Here is a 19,425-nt window from a genome sequence, read left to right as displayed (position 1 = left end):
TTGGTCATTTTTCTGCAAAAGAAATATTAAATCGTTTGCACAACGTTTGAGTAAAAAATGAAATATCACATACTGCAATCGAGCTGCGTGATGCAACTCCTGCCTGTTGATTGAAGTGCTACAACAGTTGATGAGCATTTTATTGTCCACAAAACTTATTAAATTAAAATAAGATATACAAAACAAAGTGCTTGGGTAATATTTAAACAACGTAATTATATGGACTTAAAGGTAAAAAATCAGAACATGAGGGTTTTAGAATTGATAGAAAACATTAGATGAAGATAGTAGCAGAACTTCCAGTTGCTAAGAAATTGTACAACTTTAGATGGACATACTTTTTCCTGAGTCGAGGGTATGTTATTGTTGTAGATGAACGTACTTTACCATGCATATGAATGTCCTAAGTGGACGTTAACAACGAAGATGTCTTCTGAATATTATTAAGAAAATAAAAGAGAATGATGAAAAAGCAAACTTCCAGTTTCATTCAGGAAGGTTTACAACTTTTTACTCTTAACATCTAGAATGGTTGTTTCAAAAACTAACAATGTCAAAAAAGGATTTGTGAACACTGCACTGGTTCTTGTTTCTTTCGGAACTTCACCAAACATCAACAACGTAAACCAGAGAGAGGGAGAGACAAATTGAATTTCAAATATTAGAGGAGAAAATAGTAAGCATTTAATGAACAACATGCTTTACAATTTAAAGAAGTTGGAAGCTGAGGAGTTGCCAATTGAAAAAAATTGCCCATTTCACTCACTCTTGGTAAGCAGGACAAATAACTCCTCATCTTTGATTCCACCCATCTCCATGGCCCTTTCCAGCACACTGAGTCCACCGTAATCCTTGATCGATGCACGGGCACCTCTGAAAACATACATGCCAGGCAAAGCATAAATATGAGATTCAGAAAAATTTAAGAGTTCGATATTTGGTTTACAAAGCATAAGCTCAACATCAAGTCATCAACCCCTTTGAAATTGGGAGCCACGAGTACTAGCAGTAACAAAAGAGAGCTAGTAGAGAATGTAAAATATCAAAAACTTTATGAGAGCTAAGGTGAAGTGAAAGCTAAATTGAAAATGAGAAAAGGATAGCTGCTTAACTACTTAGCCAAAATTTTAAAGTTACATGCTTCATGTCCTCTGGATGTGAACTTTCCCCTAGAGTATGAACTTATAGAAGTCGCTAAAGTAGAACACAATTTCTTGAAATAAACCACTATGTGAAAAGCTACTTGGTATAGGCTGAGCTGGAAATACGCATGCCACTTCTGAGCTTCAATGAGGTCAACTTAGATTTGTTAGTTAGACAACAATATGTCACCTTAACATGTAAAGTGAATTGATTTGATTTAGGAAGAATTTACAAATATGTACAAAACACAATTTCAAAAGTAATATCATTGATAAGCTATATTACCTTTTATTTTTTATTGTTTATCATGCTGTTATGACATAACATAGGCACTAGTACAGGATAATTTATTAGTTGGATACTTGAATTTTTCTAAGCTCAGAACAGTCGAAGTAGTAGATTTTTGTTAAAGTGCACATAAATTGCTCAATATGAACTTACTAACAATCAGAACTTTTCCCTAATCCTAACCTTAAGATTACTGTGTCCCTCTTGTACCAAAGGAAGGTTCATTCTTTATGTCAAGAGGCTAGATAGTGAAACATTATATGCATATAACCTAAATTTTCATGCTTATCAGCCATATCCTATCACCTGCATCTAGTGTTTTACTCACACGTGCCTATCCTTGATATAAAGGCTGTGGCAACTCTGATGCCTGTCTAACAGCCATAGCCCAGTCCAACTAACATAGATGATTAGGAAGTCTATTGCCCAAAGAAGACTAGGATGTTAGAAAACTAGTGATACAAAGTCGGTTGGCTGAAAGTAGTAGAACCAGAAAGCACCGTCAATCTTGCGTGCATTCAGCCAATACTTTGTTTAGGTTCAAGACAACTTTACCACATTATGTCCAAAATGGTACACAAGTTATTAGCATTAGATCTGAATTTAAAATGATATGTTCACGCATAGATGAATACAGCAGAAGTATTATGGTTCCTTTTCAAAAACTAAGAGAAGGAACAAATGATGGAGGTAAGCTTATAGTAACTAAAAGCAAGAAAGAGTATAATCTTGAATTCAGTTTAATGCGGAACCATGGAAGTCATCTTGTCATGAATTCAAATAATTTTAGCCAACTGTAAGAAAGAACTACAGATCTAAATGCTGAGATAATGTAACCAAATTAAATATTGGGAGAACTAATAGAAAGATATGTTGCTGAGAGGTCAGATTATTAAATTGCCTAGAAACCATGCTACGTAAAAATGACTGAATTAAATATATCACCTTCTAAGCAAAAATTTTGCCAAGTGGTGTCTCCCCGTGCAGATACAATGTTGTAGAGGAGTCCTTCCATGAAAATCACGCCTATTTATATCTGCACCAAATTGCAGAAGAAGCTCAAGCATCACTGGACTGTCATCGTTGCATGCTAGATGTAACAAAGAACATCCTTGACGGCAAAGCTTGATGTCCTGACAGCCTGCTGGGTTTTGATGTTTCTTTTTGGAATCATCAAAGCCTAGTTTTGAATCATTTTCATGGATTTCATGGTATATTTTAGCACCTTTGACCTCATCATAGGTAGTGTTGATTATATTCACATCTGACATTACAATAATTCGATAGACTTCCTTCACATTATTACTCCTAACTGCTTCCCAGATGCTGGTGGCACGATTGTTGTTGTACGGTGCAAGAGCTTCTTTATTCACAACCTGCTTTTCAACATACTGGACAACATGAAGCAAGTTAATATCGCAAATATTCATAGAAACTTTGCATACATTCTCATTTCTAGCAGCGGCTTTTTTTTTTTTTTTTTTTGATGAAGTAGTTAATAAAATAGGCATCAAGAAGATGCAAGAAGTACAACAGTGGGGGTAAAGAGTCAGCTTTGATACAAAAAAGTGTTAAGCTAAAGAAAATGAGCTGACAAAATCCAAATCGTTAATAGCTTTAATTTTTGATGGTATACATTTTCTATATGGTTAATTGTAACTTAAGAGTCAGATTTATCTCCATTAATTTTTACTTTAGTACAAGTATTTGTACTATAAAGACTAATATACTTAATATATGAACTGTCCGTGACGGAATTCTTATGATTGATCATCTTAGTTTGGTTAATGATACTAACTTAAAGAATTTCTGTTACAAATACTTCTAGTAACTTAACGAATTACTGTTACAAATATTTCCAGTAACAGTATCAGGCACATTGACATGAAAATTCAACTCTATTTCAATCATTTGATGTGTTATGCAAAAAACAACACAGATGGATATGAACTACTAAATTCATTTCAAGTTTTAATGGTGAACTAAACAAATGTAATAGAGCAAAAACAATTAAACTAATATTTGGCCTGTGCTGGATAGTGGGCCTAATGTCGGAGGGCAGCCTTGTTCAGATAGATGATGTATGTCCAGGAACCTACATTCAGGGATATGGAACAACGGTGGCATAGCATATAGCAGATCCAGGCTAAAGATTTGCAGCTACAGTGAAGGTATTGATGTGGAAAAGTATAGCAATAGTGATTGGAGGGGCAAATGAATCGCCCAAAAGGGGTTTTGGGCACAACTCAAGCACCTAAACACATACTAAGGTATTTTCACATGATTTCCTTCGAGATTATATCAAATCTCAGTAACTGTAAACCGAGTTTTCAGGCTTAGCACAAGGGAGAAAATGTATGACATGGAGAAGGAAAGTCCTTAAAACATGCAAGAAAGTATACCTTTGCCAAAATGTACTTCTCCTTTTCATGAAAGCCATCTTTCGGGCTTGGCTTGGAAACAGATTGAATAGAATCAACATTTGTTGATCTGAACAAATTGATAATTCAACACGAGTTATACCAGTAAAACATAGTTTACAAATCATTAGAGCTAAATGCATGTATATAATCCTGGCACGCGGGAACATTATCTACTTGTTTCTTACATTTGTTATCAAAAGATGAATTCTCCGACAATGTACTGAAATAGGAGATAGGCATTCTGACGCAGATAGAATGTCAAATTGTAATGGAAATATAGAATGTGCATTAACTAGCTCAATTGAAGAATGACCAGAAGTATAGACATAGATAGTTCTGTTATCTGTAAAGCGGGAATTTTATGATCTGTCATATCTCTTAACATTTCTTTTCTTGACTGACTGGAGGACCTTTCACATTAAATCTGAACTCGAAGATCGAAATAGAAGATCTACAGAAATTTATACCATGCAAGAATGCCTTTCTTGTATGTTATCAACTAAAGGAACATACCTGCCACTTGGAAGTAGAAGCAGCTCCTCCCACACCGAGTTACAGTAAGAATTACCCAATGTGCGAAATAGATCCAAGATGGTAGGCTCCCAAACCCTGACATCTAACGTGATGGACCTGACCTGCAAATAATAAGTATCTCAAGAATAAATACAGGCCCATAGATCTTTCAGTTTTCTTTGCAGCAACTGCAAAAAAGTTATTAACTAAAAATACATTTCCAGAAAAGATTCAATAGCTACTAACCTCCGGAACTAATAATGGATCATCATAAAAGTAATGCAAAAAATCATATTCGCAGATATACATGCATGTGGACCAGTAGAAAATTGAACAAACACCATGAACTAAAATGGTCTATTTTTTGTTGCAAAAATAAGACATATTTGTAGACAAAAGGAACAAAAGAAATTTCAATATTGACAAATATGTACCTTTGAGATATGAACACCAAGGTTCCGATGAATTCCCGAGCATTCTATGCAAATTAAGATACCAAGATTTAGAGATGCCCAATCAGGTTCTGAAGCACCACAGTCAGCACACGTGTCATTTCCAGGAACTTCTCTGAGAATCCTAGAAACAGAATCGGCCTGATTGACTCTCATGGTAGCTAGTGCATTTTCGCCACTAACAGCCCCTTGAACATTTAAAGAAGCAGCATAGGTACCGTTGCTACTATCAACGTCATTTTTACTAGGATCAAACTGCAAAAACATGACGACGCTCAAGATGACTTCAGAAAATTATTTTGTACAGAAAACTAGATTTCAAGATTCAACCTTATGTAGATGAGAATTCAAAAGGGACGCAATCACTCCGGTGATTTTATTCATCCAGTCAACTCTTTCAGCTTCACTTTCAGCCTGCCAGTGGAAAATAAAGGGTAATTGTTATACATGATGGATCAGCCCTTGTTAAAGTGTTGTAGAATCTGGTAACACATTAGTGCAACTACAGAAGAGATTGCACCGTTTGTGGTTCTTTCTGCTGAAGCAAATAAAGAAGCCAATTGTGACTATTGTTCAGCCCATTACTATAAAGTGTCAAAGCATAAGACTTGACAAACGCACAGTTGACAGATCTTTTATTTACTTGATGAAGATTAAAACAAAATATACTATGCATAAGCTTAAAAAATGTTAACCTGAATCAGTTTGACTAAAAGATAGATAGCCAAATGAAACAATTACACGATATCGTCAAAAAATTGTAGCATTCCTCCATTCAGTAATCAGATACAGATCTAATGCATCAAAGCAATAGTAGACTTAAAACTCAAACTTCCTAATAAAACAGTTTAAAATATTGAGTTACTCTAACTCTTTCTTCTTTGAAATGTTCTTCCCTTCTAGCATTGACATATTACTATCAATTTAGCATTGAGAACAAAGATCGACTATTCTATTCTTTACCTGCAATGTATAAGTTTTTAATGGCGAAATAATTCTGAAGCAAAGCCTCAGGTCTGTGTCCTCCGCATCAGGTTTTATTGTAGAAGTATGAAGATCAACAGTACGACAGCCTAAATTCTCCTCTCCAAGGGATGACGACCTATACCTTGTCCGGAATCTGCCAAATACACTACTATTGTTGTCAACACCGGAGGGATGAGATGACGGGGAGCCCTGCCAATAAGATAAATTTGAAGGAGTAAGCAAAAGAGTGTCCTGGAAATAACTTTACTGCTAAAATACTCTAGCACTTTGTTTTAAAAAATCCACCACAGTTGAGGAAAGTGTAATATTTACATTAACCATAAGTGCTTTCCAAAGTGCTTCGGATACCATAAAGTACCATTAGTTTGTATAAGTTTTGTTCCAAATTTTCTTTTCAAAAAGCTAAAGTTTAGAGCTTTAAAGTACTTTCCAGATTTGAACAAAGAAGGTAATTTTAAACCAAAAATTAGGTGCCAGATATTTTTTCCTTTTTGATCAAGTAATAAGATTTTATTAAGAAAGGGCATAAATACGCACATACAAGAAGAATAGCAAAAACTAGAAAATCTTACAGCACACCAGATCTTTATTATTATCATTGTTTCAAAGACAACTTTACCCTGCTATGATGGAATCACATCAAAGACTTCAAGTTAAAAGATGCTCTTTTGACTGAGGTGGCAAAGGGTTACCTTTCAGATATAAAAAATGAGCACAATGTATACCTACTATAGACAGTCATTAGTAGGCCACATCTATATCAGCAAATATAGACATATTTCAGTCGTTCTCTCTCGTCAAAGTAGATTCATGTTGACTTGCCAATTCTACACAAACATCAGTTTTTGAAACAAATAATATTCTTAGCAATCCAAGGAGTTCACACATAAGTAAGCCTACTCGTGAAGATGTTAGAGAAAGTCATAAAGAACCAGCAACATCGTACATTTGGCCTTAAGGTTTTTCTCCCACATAATTCCAAAATTTCCACCAAATGATTGTACTTTACCAGTTTACCTTATTATACTAATCATTGCACTTAAGATTCAATTATACGACCTTGATTTTCATGTCAACTGAAAATCAGAAAAGTAACACTAAACAAGTAGGACTGATTCACACAAGGCGTCTAACAAAAACTTTGAAAAAGAAAGATAAAGCAGAATAAAGGCATGAAAATAACTTATATTAGGAAGGTGAAAATAATTAAGAATACCATCTGTGCACCCTTGAGCCTGTAATAATATAAATTGCCAAGACTGTCAAGTACGAAGAACCGTCTCTTCCAATCTGCCCTCAAACTGGAAGATCTTTTCAAAAGATATCCCTGCTTAATAGTTTGGACCTGGAAGAATGTAAGAAAAAGTATCCAGATTTTAACGTCTGGTATTTACAATAAAATTTATCTACAAAATCAGGAGACATTTCAGGGGTTCCTATACTTAAATCTAGTGCTATATTTATTGTAGAGCTCTCAACCCCTACACGGACAAATAACAGACAGAAATGACATTGTTATATTACTTACCGCTCCTTCTGCACTGGACTGCATAATTGCTTCTATATTTTTGTCTGAATTCATACCAACACCATTTGAGGCTATAGAACTAGTTGAAGTACCAAGGTTACTGGATCCCCGCATATGATTAAGCTCAGCTTGTGTCCTGAACTCTTGGATTCTTTTGGCAAGTTTGTCTTGTTCTATGCTGGCCTGTTCCTTCGACTGCTGAGCATATGTCAAAACCTGATTTGAGGAGTTAATATTAGCACCAAAAATGTGCAAAAAGAAGAAAGATATCAAACACAAACTGCAAATTTTTAATCATTTTGACTGTTGTCAATGTCAATAATCAAGCAAGCTGCAAATCATCCATTTTATGTTTATAAATGCAGCAAAAGAGGTAGTGCGAGACATATAGATCTGAATGTTATCAGTGGAGGTGGCAAATGAGTAGGCTGGGTTACATTGTGTGGTGGAAGAAGGTGGTTAGGTAGACAACGGGTTATGAGCAACTCATCCAATGCTGGTCCACTGCGGTTTAGGCCAAAATTGGCCGGGTAACCTGTAGTATTTGAAATTCATCCTAAATAAGTTTTCACTAATATATACTTATACTTTTTATATATGCTCAGTTTATGCCCTTCACTGAGGTACTAGTGAAGTATCATCTACACCAGAGACTATACATTTTCTCCTTCAAGAAACTTTGCAGTGATTGAAGAGATTTTCAAAACATAAAAGCAAAAGAGAAGCAAAGTAAATAAACACCAGTTTCTCAAATGGGTTATGCCTGAAAGTGTAAAAGATGGATTGATTAGCTGGAGTTCATGGAAGGTCAGAAAATCCATCAGGGAAGTTTGGAAGATGATCCCAGCTTGTTTCTTCTGGTGTATATGGACTGAGAGAAACACAAGATGTTTTGAGGGCATTTCTACTCCAAATTACATACTTAAGGCTAGATGTTTAGCAAGTTTATGTAGCTGGAGTAACCTTGCACCTTCTTAATGCCTTATATGAAAACCATTATCTTATCAAAAAAAAAATAATAATAATAATAAACAAGCCCAATGCTTACATTATGCTTGGCTTTGTCAACTTTGGCTGGTAGGGTGGATCTCCCAAGAAGGGTGTCATGATTGACATCGTTAGTAATCAGCATGTGACCGACCCTCTCCCTCCCTCTCCCTCCCTCCCTCCCTCCCTCCCTCCCTCCCTCCCTCCCTCCCTCCCTCCCTCTCTCTCTGCGTGTGTGTGTAAAAAAAGGTATTTCTAAAATGAAATAGCCATCTCTCTCCTTATCAAAAAATAAACAACAACTGTACCTCAGTCCCAAACAAGTTAGGGTCTGCTATATAAATCCTCTCTGACTACGTTACACCGTTTAAACTCATCTCATGCCAATATTATGCAAATACAAATAAAAATATTAGAAGTTCTGTATATTTTCGAAACTTATAAATCTCCGGAAGGCTAACCCCCTCCTAGAAAGCATATCACCTACGATAAAAGTGCTAATATCTAAAACATATACTCAACTAATATGTATCGCCTACATATATCTTTTTTTCATTATGCCATATCTTTTGCTAAGTCTGAATAGATTCTCAATAATTGTAGGTCCTTCGAGACAACTTCCTTTCATGTGATTTTTGATCTACCTCGTTCTCTTTTAATACCTTCATTTACCATGGTTTCACACCTATGGACTGTGCGAAGTGGTCTAACTTTGCTCTTCGTTAATATTTGGGGCCAAATGAGCCCTTGCCGTTAGCAAAAGGGTTCATCTATGACCCCTTTTTTTGTTGCTAACGGAGCATTATTTAGCTAAAACTTGATTTTAAATACAATGATTAGCACTTGGGCTGCTACATAGCTATCTTTAAAGGCACTATTTGTAACCAACCCCAGCCCCTCCTCTATTTTACCCATCCTTGACACCAACAACCACCACCTCTCCACTGGGTTACCACCATCACTCTCCCTTTCAGAAAATTCCATAATCTCTTCTTCCGAAAACACAGATTCTTAACCATCACCCAACAGCTGCTTCTTCCCAAAAATCCTATCTTCAACCAGCAAAAGCCCACTCCAAAATGTTCACCCAGAAAAAGAAAGAGAAAAAGAAACCCACCTGGAAAGCCCACGAGAAATTCATCTTCTGCCCACCAACGTTACACCACAAATGAAACCTTTCTCCTTCATTATCTCTACACATTGAAAAACCCTTCAACCTTTGACATCAACCCCCAAAAAAGCATCATCACCACCTTATAAGAACATCATAGCCGATGACCTTCGTACTCATCGAAAAAGCTTCCCCAAAAACCAATCAAAAGAAAAGAAAACTTTCCACCTTCAACCTTCCTCTCCACCACCACGAGACTAGATTTGAAAATACCACCGCCATAAACCCACTGTAAAACTCATTTTCCAGCCAACTCCTCCAAGCAGTCTACTGCTGCAACACCACTGAGACCGCCTTTCACCACCTCTAACCCGCAGGAAAAGCTTTCGCCTTTCGATGATCATTTATGTAGAAAAATGGAGTCCAAAAAGCTTTCTCCTTTTGATTTTCGAAGGGGTTCCTTTTTCGGATATTGAAAGTGGTGGGAAGATGAGAAGAAATAATAGAGAAGGAGAATATGGTAGATGGTGAAGGTTGTTGCCTTTTGGGTGAAGGAGGTTATTTCGAGGGTGGATAAAAAGGGGGAGGGGAATACCAGTGGAGACAAAAAACAAAATACAGTAGGTGATTTCTTCCCGTTTGTTCAAGCCTTGCTCAACAGAGTTACCTGGTACCTGTTGTTGGTGGGAGGCAGCAGGTATCCCGTGGAATTAGTCGAGGTGTACGCAAACTGGTCCCGACACCACGATATTTAGAAGGGGGGAGGGGGGGGGGGGTTGGTAAAAAAAAAGGGGCTTAAATGATAGGACACATGGCATCTTCCGGTGCTAATCATGATAATTAGAGATAAATTGATCTCAAAGCTTCCGTCATTAGCAAATAAGGGCATTGGCATTTTGCATAGTTCAAGCGCAAATTTGGTCCTTTGCCCTAAAAAATAGCCATCTCTCTAGTCTTCTCAATGGGGGCTTTTAAATGAAGTATAACTTAGAAGTACCTTAAAATAAGCAAGCACATTAGCACAAAACCTAAGATGCTCTTAAAAGCCATGAATCAGCTATTCTATGCAAAGATTAATCTCCTTAAATATAATTTGTGCATATTGCAATCAAAAAACAGAAAACAATGAAAGAGTTCTGAAGAAAGAAGTAAGGAACAAGAATCAAATTGCAGCATAAGAGGATCTGCCACACCCAAAATAATAAAAAATGACAGCATCCTGATGTGATCTTCCCAGTCAATGTCCTCTATCATAATATAAGGAAAAAGTAACTTATATAATGGGGTACCTGATGGATGAACGGCTCCATTTGGCTTAATAAGTCATAACCCTACATGAAACAAGTACTGAAATTTGTTAGTTTGATGACAGAAACTTAACTGCATTAAAGAGAACATCAAAAAGACATACCAGCTTGAAGTATCTCAGATGTGCATCCATAATAGCACTAAAGGATTCTAAGAACTCGTACTTCTTTTTCGCTTCAACATTCGTGAGAGCATTTACCTGAAATCCTTGAGGACTACAAGGCTATAAACTAGAACGTAGAGGCAAGAAACTTTTGCTAGATAAGTGTAGAAAAGATTCTTGTATGCATTATACATACTAGATTGAAACGGCTTCTCTCAAAAGTGGACTTCGAGTTATGTAGGTCCTGTCACAGAACAAGTTAACGATCCTCAGTGTATTTAATTAAGCATGGCAAAATGTCCATTCCCAGTTTTGACTCCTAACTACGTAGATCATTTTTCTTGTCAGATAAGTGCTAATAGAAAAAACAGAAGGAATATATGTTCCATAAAATCCTGAATAGGATATCATTAGCACAAAAACAGCAATGGGATACACGTTAAATGCTTCAATATTAATTTATCACAATTTGTTTCCTGGAGTTGGGAGCAAAGTAAATATATGTAAAAGCTCTGAGAAATGCTTCATGAAAAAGGCTACCAATAAGTTGCCTCTACGAGCTTTAGCTGAACATGTAAAACTTTTCCTTTCATGTAGGTCATTTAACAACCAATAAAAAGGGGAACAAAGAATGGGCTACAATGTGTTTACCCAAAGCATGAGGTTTAGTTTCTTATCCCATTCCTCAATTTAATATCCCACATAAGCATTATCAGTAGCAATAAGGATGATGTGTTTACCCAAAGCATGACCGAATGAGTTTCTCATCCAGTTCCCTTGTTATACCATGACAATATCTATAAATAAATGGTAGCAATTTGGATCGTCCATGATCGAAATTCAGAAAATGAGGATGAATGTTCTTATAGTTTCTTCCCAAAGCATCACCTTTCCATCTCTATTTTTTTTTCTTCAAGGTAAAAAAGCATGCAAATGATTCCTCAGAGGTGTTCTATAGAGAAAGACCTATTGCCACCGAAGTTTGGAGATTCTCTCGGACATAATTTTATTTGGACATATAGTGATCAGGCTGCCAAGCACTTTTGGTTGGTAACTTTAGCAACATGTATTAATTTTCATTGGGTTATACATTTATCAAGTTAGAGGGAAAGAGAGAGACATGAGGATGAACAATCCACAAAGATACCCTTTTTCAGAGAAAGGGCTTACTTCTTCTATTTCAGCAACAACTTCATCCCGTGCATTCTTCTTCAGAGAAGCAAACCTTTCACGTGTCTGGCAGTTTAGCAACTCAAGAATGAAATTAATAACAAAGTGAAGTGGAAGTGTTATCTTCCAATCGAGCCACCATAGGATTTTGTATATGAAATCTTCTAAGCATTTAAAAGGCAGTTTTCCACCTGTTTTAATTCAGACATCCCCATTACCTGGTCATAAGTGGATGCAGCTTTATCAAACCGGCGACGAGATTCCTGCAAAATTAGAGACGAGTAATCAGCATCATTAATGTCTAAGTACAAAAACTTTTATGTCAAAACCCACTCTCAGGCATCCATGTGACAGACTGACACCTAAAGTTGCGCTGGCCATGTTCAACAAACATTTGGTTAAATGACTAGCGGAAGTTCATGGATGCCAAAACAATTGTCCCAATTGCAGGATTTGGCAACATAGAATAATTCCTAATTTACATAGTCATTCCAAAGAGGAGTTGATCTCAAAACCTTTTTCCCCCTCCCCATCCCCCACCCCCGCAAAACCCACCCACCCCCACCCACCCTCCAATAAAAAGGGAAAAGAAACCATCATTGTTGGGTTAAACAAACAAAGGATTAACTAGTACTCCCTCCGTTTCAATTTATGTGAATCTATTTGAGGAGTTCAAGAAAAAAAAGAAAACTTTTGAACGTGTGGTGTAAAATGAGGCACATATATTTTGTGTGACTATAAATCATTGCATAAAGGTAAATTGTTTCCAAATATGAAAAGAGTTCATTCTTTTTGGCACGGACTAAAAAGGAAATAGGTTCATAACTTGAAAAGGAGGGAGTATTGAATATTGGAAACAGAATTAGAGGGTAACCTTGGGCAGGAATAAAGCAGAAACGAAGAGGTTTACATCAAGTTATAAACAACGTAAAGCCTCCCTATTATACATATCAGTTATGTCTAGAACTGCAAAGATATTGTGCCTGTTCAATGTAATAGCAGCAGTAATAATAACTTGCTGGAATTTGAATCTGCTAAAGAACATGACTTATCCTGGCACTATAAGGATTGTTGTTGCAGTTGTGGTTATAGTCGTAGCTGTTGTATCAGAGCTTTGATGACAAATTACTCGCTACAGTAAAGTCTGGAGGAAGAAATTTCCTTGCCTCCCAACTTTTTGTCTAATGCTAAATCTGCCTGAGGTGTTCTTGTTGAGTGTTGCTCATAAATAGGGGTATCTCGTATCTTTTAGATTATCAAGTAATCAATACATCTCTTCCCTTCTCTTATTTTCCACACTTACAAACACCTGTAGGATTTTAGGGCCACATATGGGATTGATGTCACATATAACAGAAAATAACAGAAACAATTCATCAGATACATACTTATCCTATGTAATTGAGGCAATTTCCTCGCTAATATCTCAAATAGTAGGCAAAATGTAACATCTAAAAGTAGGAATATTATAAAAGCTCTTTAATTCTATAAAGCAAACATATAGAAAGCTTCGTCTAAATTTCCAAAACAATACTGAAACAGTGCCAAATGTGGTTACCTTTACATCCTGCAAATCAACAGACAAAAATTGGCTCACACGATCCACGAGCACATGTTCTACCTGCAAAAGTTATAGCTTGTCTTACTTTTTCAATCAAGTATATCTGAACAAATGCTGACAAATCTTTCACATAAAATGGAGCGACATAATCAGACAAGTTTAGCTCATCCAATGACAGGAGGTCCCAAGAACTTCATTCTGCAGCGTCAGAGAGAGCTCGTAATAGCTTGTTCTAAAATTGCAAGTCCAAACTATCTACTTATGATTCTCCACTTTCATGGCAGTTAAACGAAACAAAATTATTGGCGATCTCAGAAATATCAAATTTGGATTAGTTTAAATGGTTATACTTGTAATTATAGAAAACTCAATTGTGTATTAGGTTGGTGTAGAAAACTCCACTTCCACGGCAACTACAGAAAGATTTGGTGTTTGATGAGAATGGTTGTTCTTCCACTCAGGATGATGTTTCTATGCGCGTGGATCTGAAGAGAACAATTCAGAGCTTTACTGACAAATATTGACAAATCTTTCACATAAATGGAGTGACATAAAAAGACAAGCTTAGCTCATCCAATTACAGGAGGTCCCAAGAACTTCATTCAGCAGTGCCAGAGAAAGCTCATAATAGCTTGTTCTAAAATTGCAAGTCCAAGCTATCTACTAATGGTTCTCCACTTCCACGGCATTTAAACGAAACAAAATTAATGGCAATCTCAGAAATATCAAATTTGTGTTAGTTTAAGAAGTTATACTTGTACTTATAGAAAACTCAATTGTGTATTAGGTTGGTGTAGAAAACTCCACTCCCATGGCAACTACAGAAAGATTTGGTGTTTGATGAGAATGGTTCTTGTTCCACTCAAGGTGATGTTTCTATGCACGTAGACTTGAAGAGAACAACTTCAGAACTTAACTGACATTTTTCTTTTTTCTCTTTTTGATAACTGATGGCATATTACTTAAGAACAGAAGCAAGTAGGTGTTAAATGTATACAAACAAGAAAATGTATCACTTCCCTTTTTCCTATGTATGAAGCCAGTGAAATCCATCAAAACATATGTACCATTCAGGTTTTGAATTACACCAAAGCTAATAGAGCATGGAATTGGACTTCAGCCAGTGTAGAGCCTTAAATACCATAATCTCACTTGAACTTCAGCAAGTGTAGAGTCTCAATCTTCCTTCAGAGCACTTATGATTTATCTTTCTCTACATTCCCTACCAAATTCATGCTGGACTCCATATCTTCTGATGTGTTTATGAGCATTCCTTCCTCTCCAACAGAATAGAGTGTCTATTAGTGTCTTAGGCATTACCTAATGAACACCAAATAACTTAGAGATGTGTTCCGCCACTCAATGGAATGCATATAAAAAGAGATTATTAGGATATTCTGACTCTCTTCAACAGTTGGGACATGTTTTACACAAAATAACATGCCCTTTTCCAGATTATTCTGAGGGAGACAAGCTTGTGATCCAACCAAAACAAACAACTTTAAGGGCTGCTCGGATCTTCTAGAGCATTTGGCAAGACCACTGAGTTGAGCTGTTCCCAAGATTCAACAATGTGTTATAGCAGGCCTTCACTGTGAAGATTCCCCTTTTGTCACAGTTCATCAAAGAACCTTCTCTTTTTTTCAAGTTTCCCTATGATAATAGCCAGTCATTCTCCCAACCCTAAGGATTCCTCACGAATCTGAAGTCCCAACCATTAGTAGATCTGCATCCAGCTACGGTTGCTTCAGGATATGATGCAAAGTTGTATAAATTTGGTATCCCTCAAGGGTTTATGTCTCAGCCATGCATCATATTAGAATCTTATCTTTATACCATCACCCACCCTGAATTGTATTTTGAGATGGAACCCATCCCACTGAGAACTTATTACCTCCATGATCCCAATCTGTGAGCTGTTGACACAGGTTTAATTCACCAAAATTGTTTGTTTAACTATTATAGGTGTATTCGAGTAAAACGGAACAGGGCACACACAAAGCAACAGGCTTTGATAGAAGAGTACAAAGTTTCTAACTAAAGGCTCAAGAGTAAACTACAGCAAAATTTACAAAGGAAACAGCAGTGGTGCATTCCAATTTGTTACCAAATAGAGAACTACTCTACTATACAATGCATCCACTTACTTGAGATCGGATAAGTTCCTTGTATGTAGCAAGCTCACGCAACGCAGTGATGAACTTCGTTATGATTGGACCTGACATATGGATGCATTTAGGAGTGAAAATAATCTTGACGTTTGATTCGAGTCAATACTAAGCTTCACAATGTGATCATGGAGAAAACATTATCAAATCACATTAGGTAACCGTACTTTGGAAATATAAATGGAGTAACAACAGACGATGTTTCCGTGTCAACTCCATCAAGTGACGCCCAGAACTACAGCATGAAATTTCACATTTGAGCATGCATAGTATGAAAAATAGAACTACAAACACTTTTTCTTTAATCAAGACTTCACGGAACTCTGATATATTAACAATTGGAGTTAGAACTTAGGAAGACCAACAAGCAACAGGGAATTGATTTTCTTTTTCTTTTTTTCTAATAACAGAGAAATCTCTGACAGCCAATGGCGCATGATTCAAAACTTGGTGGATAATGGTAAATTGATTATAACTTCCAACAATATAATGAACCATCACTAAATGGTGGTTTCGCTTCAAATTATGTTATATTCCAGCAATAACACGCCGCACAATCTTTAGTGCCTGTTAGATCCAACATACTTTTTTTCTTCATTTTGTTAATAGCTGTAATTTTTAATGACAAAAAGAGACACCCCTAAATGCCCATCACATACCAACTAGCAGCCTACAAAATACAAGCCATCCGAAACCCATCCAATCATCTATTTGAGTTGGCAAGTCTTCCATCCCACACAGCACCCAGAGAAAGAAACTAAAGAGGGAAAACAAAAAAACAAAAAAAGAACAGAGAGGGAGAGAGAGAAATATGTGTTGTTCTGGACCACCTATTACAATGTTGCCTTCTCAACAACATCCATGTAATATTATAGCACTAGGTGACCACTTTCAGGCTTTAAGTACTCTGACATCAATAGTGACTCAGGAGCTCCCTAAGAGAATGAGAGATGGCCCAGAAAGCAATTAAGAAAGCAGTGAATCCCTTTAGCTAACATGCCCCCTTAAGGAAGAAGAAAATTTGGTTTTCACATAGTTTCAGGACATGCAAGACCAGCTTATATAACCGGTATTTCTCCATAAGCTAATTGAGATCAGGCTTCCGTGCAGTGTTAATATACACATAAGAAGTCAGCTGTTTGGGGCCACAGAATTCAAAGAGCCTTGGCAGGGATATATTTTTGCATTCACGTGACGTCTCAACCAAATTTACTGCGAACCTCAGGGCGATCATTTATATGAGAATTCCGAAATCCAGCAACATTGAAGAGAAAAAAACACCTTCTTCAAGAAAATAAACCGCGTGCACAATGCAGTAATTGATAGTTGCAAATAAAATTAGCAAAAATGAGTAACTTTTTAATAGGTTGAATCAGAAAATTAACTAACCTCCTAGGGACACACTGAGAGGGTCATCTAGACCACCACCAAATGCCTCTAATGATTCGGCAAAGATGATATCCCCATTGTGCGCTTCTCCAAGAACTTCCCTGAAATAACAAATATCAATAATAGCCTTTACCTAAACCAATAAATGCTAATGAATAAATCAAATCTTTCAGACAGAACAAGAGAACGAAAATTTCGCAGAGCAAACAAATTTGGCAACAGCACATTTACATATACATTTCTGTTCTCTGCACATCGTATGTGTGTGTGCGCGTGCGCGCGTGTGAGAGAGAAAGAGATGACTGTTCAAAAACCTCTAGTTGTTAGAGAACCACTGCCTAAGGCTTGATGGCTAGAGTTACTTGGTACCTGTACTATTGGGAAGCAGGAGGTAACATGTTTTTGTGATGGTGAGAAGTAGCAAGTGCCCGGTGAAATAGTAGAGGTGCACGCAAGCTTGGCCCAGCTACCACCATCATTAATTTAAAAAAAAAAAAAAAAAAAAAAAAGAGAACCCCCAATTTGCCAAAACAAATTATTTACTACTCCTTCAATAAAATTGACCTAATAGATTATAATAGATTGTGTACATGATTATATAGCCACCTCTAAATCTAATAGTGTGGATTGAAATGTACTTCATTGGACTAAAAATGTCAGCTTTTTAATCATTACAAGTTATTACAGTAAATAAAAGTTATTGGACTAACTGAATTCTGAAATGATAAAATTGGGTACTCACATGTACTTCTTACAGCCTTTGTATAGCTTTTGACATCGATCTCTGAGCTCATCCGTATTCTGTTCAACAGACCGCACCTAAAAAAACAACAAATTTTAGAAAAAATAAATAAATTTTACAACCAAAAAAAAAGGGAGAGAAGGGGATTAGAAGCAAAATCTAACTTGTTTCTGGAACATAGGAGAATCTTCCAGCTTAATAAACGCAGCCATTGACATATTTCTCTTTCGAAAAAACTCCAAGTTTTGTTTAGAATCAGAAACGGGAATGGATCTGTTTGATTTTGATTTTACTGTACTTTCCCAAATGAAGAAGCTTTTCTAGGATCGGATCTTAAAATCATACGTCATTTTAAGGTTGTTTTTTGGTAGGTTGTCAAATGCTATAATATTCATTGTTGAGAGTGGAATTATGTGTATGTGAGCTGGTTAAGGACCCTATTTTATTTTAATGATTGTTAAAAAAGAAAAGAACGAGTAAATATAATCCAAAATTTTACTGTTAACTTTATACATTAACCTTTTATTTTTTATTACAACAAAAACAAGGATCCTAAAGTAGTTGAAATTGACTATATGGATTCTCATTTATTTATAGTTCATATCACTCAATTTAAAGTTAGGTTATGTATGCCTTCTAAATCTTGAATTCAACTAAAGACAATGAAGATATCTAAATTCATTATGCTAAAATTTTCTTCATGAAAAAATGACCAACTTCAACATGTTACTAAAGGCGGGATCAAGATTTCAATTTTACAGGTTCTAAATCTCAAAACGACGATCACGTGCTAATAATTGTATTCTAAAATTAATTTTTTAATAAATTTCTTAATTCAAATATATTGTTAGAGCAAAAATTATTGGGTTCGACCGAACCCATATCCGAGCTTCTAGCTCCGCCCCTACACGTTACGCACTATATCTTTCAAGTAAGTAGTCCATACATAGTAAACACTTGCTAACCCTGCATGTTACGCACTATCTCTTTCAAGTAAGTAGCCCATACGTAGTAAACACTTACTAATAGTAATTAGTTTTATATTATTATAATTGTGTAAGTATTTTTATACTGTATGGGTCAAAAACCGACCGAGGAAATTCAGCATGAAGAGGTAATTATCGTAAGTAATTTGCAATTTATCATGGGCGATTTGGCCAAGGTCGACCAGAGCTCAACGGAACAAGTCGCCAAGCGATCAACCACTGTCGAGATCGAGTAGGGCAGATAATAGTAACGGTTAGTTTTGCATTGGGATCTTCGGAGGGAATATTCTATTGAATATTCTCTATGTTTGTACTTTTAAGGTTCTGTGGGAAATACCCCATATAAATAGAATGGGAAATAAGGAAGGCATATAATATTCTAGGTGATAAGAACTCTTTTGAAAAGCAAGCTCTCTAGATAAATACAAAGAACACCTTTCTAAAGTGATTCGTCTTTTTGGGTTATTCCTTGTCATTTGCACCATATCCGATAAAGTCTTCAATATTCTTATAGTTGTCACTCGTCATTATCAGAAGAACGAATCATCCACCTCATTCAATATTGG

At 36.2% G+C, this 19,425-nt stretch overlaps 1 protein-coding gene across 5 annotated transcripts; it reads right to left on the bottom strand.

Annotated features, from left to right (window-relative positions):
* Positions 1 to 408: 408 nt before the first annotated feature.
* LOC107785830 (ADP-ribosylation factor GTPase-activating protein AGD4-like) lies at positions 409 to 18,351 on the bottom strand. Of its 5 annotated transcripts, XM_075233437.1 has the most exons (19): positions 18,038 to 18,351; positions 17,874 to 17,950; positions 17,132 to 17,232; positions 15,722 to 15,792; positions 13,572 to 13,634; positions 12,232 to 12,276; positions 12,014 to 12,079; positions 11,040 to 11,087; positions 10,844 to 10,939; positions 10,722 to 10,763; positions 7,335 to 7,550; positions 7,023 to 7,151; positions 5,783 to 5,995; positions 5,150 to 5,233; positions 4,802 to 5,074; positions 4,368 to 4,489; positions 3,834 to 3,921; positions 2,377 to 2,822; positions 409 to 873 (listed from the first exon to the last, which is right to left on the bottom strand). In XM_075233437.1, exons 1-19 carry the CDS (start codon positions 18,089 to 18,091, stop codon positions 759 to 761), a joined length of 2,349 nt encoding a protein of 782 aa, XP_075089538.1. In that variant the 5' UTR covers positions 18,092 to 18,351; the 3' UTR covers positions 409 to 758. The 5 variants fall into 5 exon arrangements, 4 of the variants coding, with proteins under 4 accessions (XP_075089538.1, XP_075089539.1, XP_075089541.1 ...); XR_012700340.1 differs by lacking the exon at positions 3,834 to 3,921; XM_075233438.1 differs by lacking the exon at positions 12,014 to 12,079.
* Positions 18,352 to 19,425: the final 1,074 nt, after the last annotated feature.

The sequence above is a fragment of the Nicotiana tabacum genome, chromosome 16 (assembly GCF_000715075.1).
Source record: "Nicotiana tabacum cultivar K326 chromosome 16, ASM71507v2, whole genome shotgun sequence".
NCBI lineage: Eukaryota > Viridiplantae > Streptophyta > Magnoliopsida > Solanales > Solanaceae > Nicotiana > Nicotiana tabacum.
This window is presented reverse-complemented; position numbering and strand designations above follow the sequence as displayed.

Excerpts from the sequence above, each read along its gene's own strand:
- LOC107785830 (XM_075233437.1), bottom strand. The coding sequence starts at position 18,091 with ATGTCAATGGCTGCGTTTATTAAGCTGGAAGATTCTCCTATGTTCCAG. Across the intron at positions 15,793-17,131 it reads TCTCAGTGTGTCCCTAGGAG|GTCCAATCATAACGAAGTTC; the intron begins GTTAGTTAATTT and ends TCCATATGTCAG. Across the intron at positions 4,490-4,801 it reads TTGGTGTTCATATCTCAAAG|GTCAGGTCCATCACGTTAGA; the intron begins GTACATATTTGT and ends TATTATTTGCAG.